Source organism: Ascaphus truei, chromosome 7 (genome assembly GCF_040206685.1).
Source record: "Ascaphus truei isolate aAscTru1 chromosome 7, aAscTru1.hap1, whole genome shotgun sequence".
Lineage (NCBI taxonomy): Eukaryota > Metazoa > Chordata > Amphibia > Anura > Ascaphidae > Ascaphus > Ascaphus truei.
The window spans coordinates 88,239,682-88,248,765 of record NC_134489.1 but is presented as its reverse complement, the minus strand read 5'-3'; the positions used below and the strand labels follow the sequence as shown (position 1 = coordinate 88,248,765).

The window sequence follows — 9,084 nt, the reverse complement described above, 5'->3', positions numbered from 1 at the left end:
CATGTCTATTACTGTAACCACACGGATAGGTCTCAGTATAAAATACAATAGGAAAAGGAACGAATAGCAAATAAAAACAAACACTGCTCATAAATAGTAATTAAAAAAAAAAAAAAAACTTCTGGAGGCAGAAGGTGAAAGGCAAGGGAGCAATGAAAGTATAAAGGGAGAACACACGGAATAGTGAGGAGAGGAGTGCAAACAAACCCCCACAAAAATGGGGAAAAGGGGACACAGGACAATTCAAACCAAAGGGAGGGGAGGACAAAAAATAAATAAGGGGGGGTAAAATTTTGGGTCCTCTCTTCCGTTCTACTGACCACAGTGACACGGAGAGAACACAGTAACCGTCTCTGCATTCATAGACACCTTCTTGTGCCTCTAGAATCTGGAATCCTGGTGGAACAGCTTTGATGCCCCTTTCATTTCACATTTTGGGAACACACGTACGTGCGAGGAGTACTTAGGGAAGTATCACAGGCACTTGTTCTGTGGGAATGGGTCTGAGGAAGGTGTTCCTTCCCCGAAACGTTACTCCCCCAACCCCCCTTATTACATTTTCTTTCCTCCCCTCCATTTGGTTTGAATTTTCTTGTGTCCCCTTTTTTCCCCATTTTGTGTTTCTTTACACTCCCCTCACTATTCCCATTTTTTTTCTCCTATCAGCTTATGTGTATAGTCTCCCTTTATACTTTCATTGTTCTCTTGCCTTTCACCACTCTGCCTCCAGATAAGTGGTTTTTTTTTGTTTTGTTTTTTAGTATGTATCCTTTTTTTTATTAAACGATTCTGTATTGTAGATTGACATATACATTGAAACAAAACATCATATATGAAAAGACATATGCTGTCTATTTATATAGCACCATTAATGTATATAGCACTTCACAGCAGTAATACACAAGACAATCATACAAATAACATATAATGGGAAGAAGTGCTCCAGACATAAAAGTAACATAGCTGTCTATACACCATACTTTTTTTTTATTATTAATCTACTATGTATTTGGAAAGTTGTTTGTGTGTTTGCTATGCATTTTTACACTTATTAAGATGTTGTAATCGCATTTTGGATGATGGTTCCTGAGATCAAGGACCAGGTTTTTGTCTATGCCTGGATACAATTGGACACCATTTTGAATCAGGATGAGGGAATAAACCTTTCAAAACTGCACGGATTGAAACCAAATTCGTCAGGATTGTAGTGTGTGATGGTCTTGGAGCTATGGCTCTGACAGGTCATTTTATTACAATACAAATACATATATATTAAATTGGGAGGGGAAAAAAAACAAACTTCATAAAAGATTAGCAAAGGTTTGTGACCAAACACTTCAAAAGTCTGGAAATGTTGAAGTTAAGGTGACCTTAAATCCCCCTCCCTCCCCCTCCCACCCCCCCATGCCCATGCTTTGATAATGTCGGCACAAATTACATGCAATTTGAATTAGAATAAAATACAGCTTTTTTCTTAATTAACACGGAAAAAAAATTCCATTTATAAATCTGAATATTTTTTGGTTTCTTAGAGTTCCCAAGCAACGCCGGGTACTTTTAATCTAGTAATTTAATAAACATGCTATGCTTTGACAGTAGGCAAGTCGTTTTAATCTTGATACCTAAATGAAAGCAATATCTATTACAGATAATGATCTATTGAAAGTCATTTAAACAATGTTTCAAGTACTCTAATTACAGTGACTATATATTGGACGCATATGTGCATTCTTTAATTGTAACTCAAAAATTAATTAGAAATACATAAACAACATCTATTTTACCTTGATATACATTCAAGTAACAAAACAAGATAATTCAAACAATTGCGCACAATCACAGTTTATGGCTCTTACACACCTTTCAACTCTGTATACAGGTAACTAACTTCCTTATCAGTCAACAAACAGAAATGCATCAAAAACAGCTGCAAAGTCACTGCTATATTCCAGACTGGTTTGGTTTGAAAGATAAAAAGATTATAGTTACACTGTAAGCCACTGATGACTGTTGTTGAGGTGCTCATTGTGGTCCAAATTACAAACTTACATTGGGGGTGCACTTAGGGTTGCCAGGTGTCCGGTTCTGAACCAGACAGGCCGGTAATTCTGATAAACACAAAAAACAAAACTGTGCGCTACTACCTAACTACCTATAAAGTTTAAATGTATAAATATATACAGTGCAGTGACTATACCATCAATTTAGTGATAAAAAATTTATAAAAAATTAAACCACAACTCCCACAGTGAGATAATTATACATTAAATAATAAGTGCCACATAACCGTGTTGGGGATAATGGCGTCTGCAGCTGTAAACGCAGGGGTGGCTCAGCACCCCACACACACTAAGAGAATGGAAACAAAAGAAAACAGCGCACAACGCCAAATAGTGAAGCAAATTCAGCAATATATTATAGAATTAAAAAGGGGGTAATATATCTGCGTACATGAAAAAAGTTGGTAAAAGGCATGTAGTGTGTATCACACTGTTTACCACTCGGCAGCTGTTAGCTGTAGATTCAGGTGCTTGCTTCCCTCTGCTGCTGCAGCTCAGTTGATTCTGGGGCAGGACATCAGTCTTTTCACTCCCAAGGGGATTTCCCTTCATGCAGCCAGGTTCAGCAGCTGGTACTGGGGCTCGGTGAAATCGCTCCTGCTTCCTGGCCGATATGAAGCTGCTCCTGTACCTCGGCAGGTGTATCCTCTGCACAGAGGTTAAAACGCAGCTTGCTGGGGTGCCCTCAGCGTGCCACGGTGCCGCTCGGTCGCGGGACGCTGTGTAATGACGTCACTGTCTACACAGCAGTGGTGGATTCAATAGGGAAGTTTGAACAGTCTTACAAAGTCTCTCACAAGTGTCCAAAACAGCACACAGGATGAAATAAAAACAGGACAGGCCAACACATAGACAAAGGCCAATGTAAGCAGATATAAGGCAATAGAATGTTACATCCAACTAGTTTCGTAGAATTAACTACTTCTTCAGGGAAGACTGTTCAAACTTCCCTATTGAATCCACCACTGCTGTGTAGACAGTAACGTCATTACACAGCGTCCCGCGACCGAGCGGCACCGTGGCACGCTGAGGGCACCCCAGCAAGCTGCGTTTTAACCTCTGTGCAGAGGATACACCTGCCGAGGTACAGGAGCAGCTTCATATCGGCCAGGAAGCAGGAGCTATTTCACCGAGCCCCAGTACCAGCTGCTGAACCTGGCTGCATGAAGGGAAATCCCCTTGGGAGTGAAAAGACTGACGTCCTGCCCCAGAATCAACTGAGCTGCAGCAGCAGAGGGAAGCAAGCACCTGAATCTACAGCTAACAGCTGCCGAGTGGTAAACAGTGTGATACATACTACATGCCTTTTACCAACTTTTTTCATGTACGCAGATATATTACCCCCTTTTTAATTCTATAATATATTGTTGAATTTGCTTCACTATTTGGCGTTGTGCGCTGTTTTCTTTTGTTTCCATTCCGGTAATTCTGATGCCTGTCCGGTATAAAATCGGAGGTGTCCGGTATTACTATTTTTTGCAGCGGAGGGCTGGCAGCGCAAGCACGAGGGCGGCGGAGTGCTGGAAGTGCTGAGACTGGGGGCGGGGGGGTATATTTTTTTTATATGTATTGGGGGGTGTGCGGGTATTTTTTTTATATCTATTCGGGGGCGCGCAGGTATTTTTTTAATATATATTCGGGGGCGTGCGGGTATTTTTTTATATGTATTCGGGGGCGTGGGGGTATTTTTTACATGTATTCGGGGGGCGTGGGGGGTATTTTTTTATGTAGGTATTCGGGGGGCGTGGGGGTATTTTTTTATATGTATTCGGGGGGCGTTGGGGTCCAGTATTGTGTCCAGTATTTTTGGACAAGTCACCTGGCAACCCTAGGTGCACTAAAGTAAACACAACCATTTAACACACTATTTACTATTTGTTTCATTATTGAGAACATGCTGAATACTTTGACAAATTTAGGCCTAAAAATGATCACAGACTACACATAATATACTGTATTCTTTTACATAAATAGATTTCCAAAAGAGAAAAATACTGAGTTTTTTCCAGAAGCGAGTACATAATCAGGATGCAACTTTAAACCACTGATATTTCTGGATTGAATAAGTACTGTAGGATTGTATCTTTATAAGTTCTATTCTACATTGAATGAGTAATTAAATTCCACTGCAGAGCCCATCAAAACCAAAAGGTTTCATCCACAGAATGTTTAACCCATACACTGCTGAACTCTTGGCTATAGGATAGATTTGCAATGAGGATAAAATACTAAAGAATACATCAAAACGTGGATGTGAAAGTCGTCGCCCCCCCCGTTGTTGCTACTAGAGAAGACAATCCATTGCTTTGCATAATCATCATCAATCATTTTACCATCCCATAGTGTAGATCATCCAAAAGGCACTTGATAAACACTAAACTAGCACAAAGTTATTTTTTGTGACTGCTTAACCTTGATAAATAATCTCCAATGAGAGTGAGACCCACAGAAATCCAAATCAACAGACAATTCAAAAGTAAAGAGAGCTTTCTCACTGGAGCAGGTGTTCGAGTTAAAAACTTTTCTTGTATATACCTGTAAACTCAGGTATGTACCTTAAGATGTAATATATCAATAGCTATGGCAAGGGAAGAGAAGGTGGCTTGTCATTTGATCCAACTTCTCCAACACAGCACCATTACCACTTGGATTCTCTCCCCATCCCCCCAAAAACATTTGTATCTGTTTTGATATATAGATATATATTACATAGTTCAACAGTAGATTTTTGATGAAACAAGACACAATAAAGTTCAACCATTAAAATAATGTTTTAGTCATTTCCAATTCAACTTAAGGAAATCAATGGTTCCAAAAGGCATTATTACCTCCTTCAGCGGCACATTGACACTGCTTTGCATATACTGATGTAATGTTCTGTAATAATGATCATTTATTTATTAGGTACCAACACGTTCTGTTGTGCGGTACAATGAGAGACAGTGAAAAACTAAATAGATAATCTAAAGACAAAATATAAATCAAGTACAGTTATAAATATTATGAACAGATACTGTTGCATACTCCGACTGGGGTTAATATGTAGCTGAGGGTAGCGGGTGCCAAATATACATCTCTTTAGGGCTTGTACTTAAAGCAGCAGTTTCCTCTGTGTCCCCCTATTTTTCATGTATAGAAAGCATGGGGTATCCAGAGCTGAACCGCTTTCATTTCAGCTCCAGGGACCCCCTGCTTCCACATATACTTACTGGAGAAGGTGCTACGATAGATTATTGGCGGTTTCAAGCCAATAGATGATGTTAGGGCTTCCTATTAACCTGTGCAACACGGGAGATTTAAACCGCCATTTTGTTTCCCTTGGGAGGATACAGTACAGGAGTCAACTTCCCTGGTAAGTAGCTTGGTAACCTGGGGGTCCCCAGAGCTGAGATTAACATGACCCAGCTCTGGAGACCCCCTGCTTCCTATACACGTGAAAAAATAAAAAAAATCGGTGGCGGGGGGCCCTGCTACTTTCATTGACCCCCTTGTTCTCCACATAACTGTCAAGCCCTTTGCGACCTGAGCCATTACTTAATAACTTGGTTTTTATTTTAAAAACTAAGGCCTATTTTAAAATATATGCCAGCAAAAGTAGCAGCCTTTTCATGTAGTTGACCATGGCTCACATGGTAGTGTCAGCTCCTTGTGGCATTGGGTGAGTCAATTTATGCAGTATTGACTCACACACCATATTAAATTGTATGCGCTAAAAGACACCCGAGGATGAATAGTTCCATACATTGAGCTGCATGCTCTGTACCATTTATAGAAGACATCATTAAGCCCTTACCTGCCAGAGTTTCCTGTAACACATTGCTTTGGAGATTAGATATACAAAATACATAATGCTAACGTAGAACGTATGAATAGATCAACCCATTTGAAATCAATGCAGTTTAGTTCTAGGAACATAGACATGAACTGCTGCTTTAATATGTATGTCTTTATTTTTTGGCCTCGAACATGAGGGTCTTTGTTGCTTGTGAAGGTAATGCAGAAAGACAGAAAGATAATCAACAATTTACCCTACGTTACAAAAATGTTACTCTTTAACCCAAAATGCAGTAATATGGGAACCAGCAAAATTTATAGTTGGTGTGGGCCTGTTTTTCATATTGGAATAGGAGTTAAAAGACCAAAAAAAGGGATAATATGAACTTTTATTTTAATAACATTTAATGTTTTGAAATGTAGGCCTCGTTCAGGGTGCAGGCTTCGGCGGGAGGGCGTGCTGACGTGCGTGCGGCCGTGGGATACAATGTATTTAAAGTGAACTGCGGTTGTCAGGGTAGCAGCTGCCCTGTCTCCGAAGTAGGGAGTTGACGCTGGCTACAGTTTCAATAAACAAAAAAATCGTTTTTTGAAGCTGCAGCAGCGTCACTGGGACCTCGGCAGCCAATGAAATCATTCTTGAGAATCATTTCAAGACTGCAACTTGGATCCCTAACCTCAGGTCTGTAGCCCCGCCCCCTCAACTCCTGAAAAAGTCTGCTGGGGAAGATGAACACACATCGCCCAACAGACTGCCGCCCTCCCTCCCTCCAACTCCTGCCTCTGGCACCCTGAACGAGGCCTTAAGACATGAAGGTGTTTCAAATAGATGATGAAATGATAAAGGGAGTGGAGGATCTTTACATGTGTCTGTATAACCCGGTGTAAAATGAGAAACAAAATTGGCATAATTTACCGCTTCAGATATTTAATTTCGTGCAGACACAAAACGAATATAAAATATCAGCCGAGATCCTGGGCTTTATATTCGCTCGAGTGATTTAAAGATCAGGAAGTAACTGTGCTACCGTTACAGGTAACTTATCTGGGGGGGTGCAGCATAAAGGGGGCTGGGACTGCTGCTTTTACCCAGCAATATTTACCTTTAGGCTACGCTTATATTGCCGGCGACAGTGACGCGACGGCAGGCTGCGGTCGCTGGAAAAATAAAATTGAGATGACCCAGCGATCGCGACCAAGCAGTCGCGCCGCACTTACTACAAGCGCACGCGACGGCAGCAATGCATTTGTTTTGACGCGTCGCCGGCACTATAGCCTTATAGTCGAACTAGCATTTTTATTATCTACTGCTTTAGGAATGTGGATACAGATGGGACCTCGGCAGCTGTCACCTTATCCAACAGGATTGCAAACGTCACCCCCAGCAGATTCCTTCATACCGAGCAAACATAAAAAAATAACTTTCTGCTTTGTCCCTGATTAAAATGTTCCCGTCTGCATGTGTCAGGGACATGACTGCTATGTCCTCACTATCCTGACACCGGGATTGGGATGTGTGTTCCCTGCCATAGAGGCACAGTGTCCCTGCCATACAAGCACAGTATCCCTGCTTTATACCAAGGTACCGTGACACTCACCTACATCCTGGTCAAACGGGTTGGAGCCGAAGAGCGGCATGGCTGGAGGGGAGGTGGAGAGGCGGGAGGGGAAATGGGGGTCGGTGGTGTCTGCGCTGTGGCTCCGGGCCTGTCAGGGTCCGGAAGACTCTTTCTGCTAGGGCTCTCTCTCCCGTCACAACAACCGACTGGACGCGCGGCTTCCGGGTGTGCGCGCGCTTCCGGGTGCGCGCGCGCGCGGCTGCCCGCTGTGCCGCCTGACTCAAAGGCAACGCAACCACTACCTCATGTCAGGCGCACACACTCCATACACGGTCCAATTAGCCACTGTAATACAAATATCTATAACGCGGCCAGTGAGGTGGTGCACCACTTTATTTTTATTTTCAGGCAGCACCAAGAAAGCTAAAATCGGGGTCCTCGCCAGGAGGAAGGGCAGGCGGCTAGTTAGCTGTAGTGTCACGTGGTTGAGGGTATTTGCATAGCGCAAGAGTGGGAAAGCTCCTTTTGTGTTGTGACGTCAGGCAATGTAGAGGTTACGTCACTATTTGCCTGATAATTCTATAATGAGAGTTATTGGGTCAGAATAAAGTGTGCACTTCTGCAAAATGTATGTTTAGTTGACAGATTTGTGTTGCTGGCCGCTTTGGCAGATGCAGCTTTGGTTATTATCTCATTGTCAGTGTCAAGCTAGAGACATATGTTAAGTTGTGTGACATTTGCATATAATTTCCCAGAATCCCTGGCTGCAGTGGAAGCACTGTTTGCTAAGCGATAATAATAATCATAATAATAATAGCATGTTCTTGTATAGCGCTGCTAGTTATATGTAGCGCTGTACAGAGACATTTTGCAGGCACAGGTCCCTGTCCCGTGGAGCTTACAAAATATGTATTTTTGGTGCCTGAGGCACATGGAGATAAAGTAACTTGACCAAGGTTACAAGAGTCCAACCTCAGGAAATGAACCAGGTTCCCCTGTGCCAAACTCAGTGTCAGAGAGTGTCTTTAATCACTGAGCCACTCCTCATGGAGTGATGGTGCACATTCACAACCAGTTTGGTTCTTTGGTACTAAGAGCCCTTTCATTAACCTCTTACTGGTATTCTCTGTTAGTAGCGGACCTCATAGGAGTTCCCTCTCATTGCTTTAGTGCAGCTTCTCAGGAAGCTTTAATTGAGCGAGTTTCAGCATTATATAGTGTTCAAAACAATTCAAGCCTGAAACCATGTCAGGGTGGACCCTATCAAAAGGTCCTACGCTACCAATGTTATACCGCGTCTTGTGTATTTATTTTTCCTTATAGAGAAAAGAGGAAACAAAATAATATTATAGCCAACCGCATGGGATGCGTGACGTATGAGGTGCACAAGGGGTTAAAATTTAGGAGCACTGAATGTGCTATCTGTGAGCTACAGTGCAGTTAAAAAACAAGTTCCCTAATAAAGTGGAAAATAAAATAAAAAAAGAAAGTGCAGTTGTGAGACAAGTGTCACTATATTACTTATTAAAGATCCCCCATAATGTAAGATAATTAAAATCTGGTGCAATTCACAAGGATAAAAGATATAGACGCGACGAGTCGAAATACAGAATTGTACTCAAAGTAAATATGACACGGTGTCTGGGTTGCAAATGTCAAAACAAAAGTTTTGTTTCCTCCTTCAAAACGAA

The 9,084-nt window shown here is 41.9% G+C and overlaps 1 protein-coding gene across 1 annotated transcript in view; it reads right to left on the bottom strand.

The window, feature by feature from the left end:
* STAM2 (signal transducing adaptor molecule 2) overlaps positions 1-7,626 on the bottom strand; it is a 34,830-nt gene extending 27,204 nt beyond the window's left edge. The window contains exon 1 of the mRNA XM_075609397.1: positions 7,433-7,626. Coding sequence (XP_075465512.1) covers positions 7,433-7,472 — 40 coding nt within the window. The 5' untranslated portion in view covers positions 7,473-7,626. The remainder of the gene's footprint in view (positions 1-7,432) is intronic.
* Between the last annotated feature and the right edge of the window lie 1,458 nt (positions 7,627-9,084).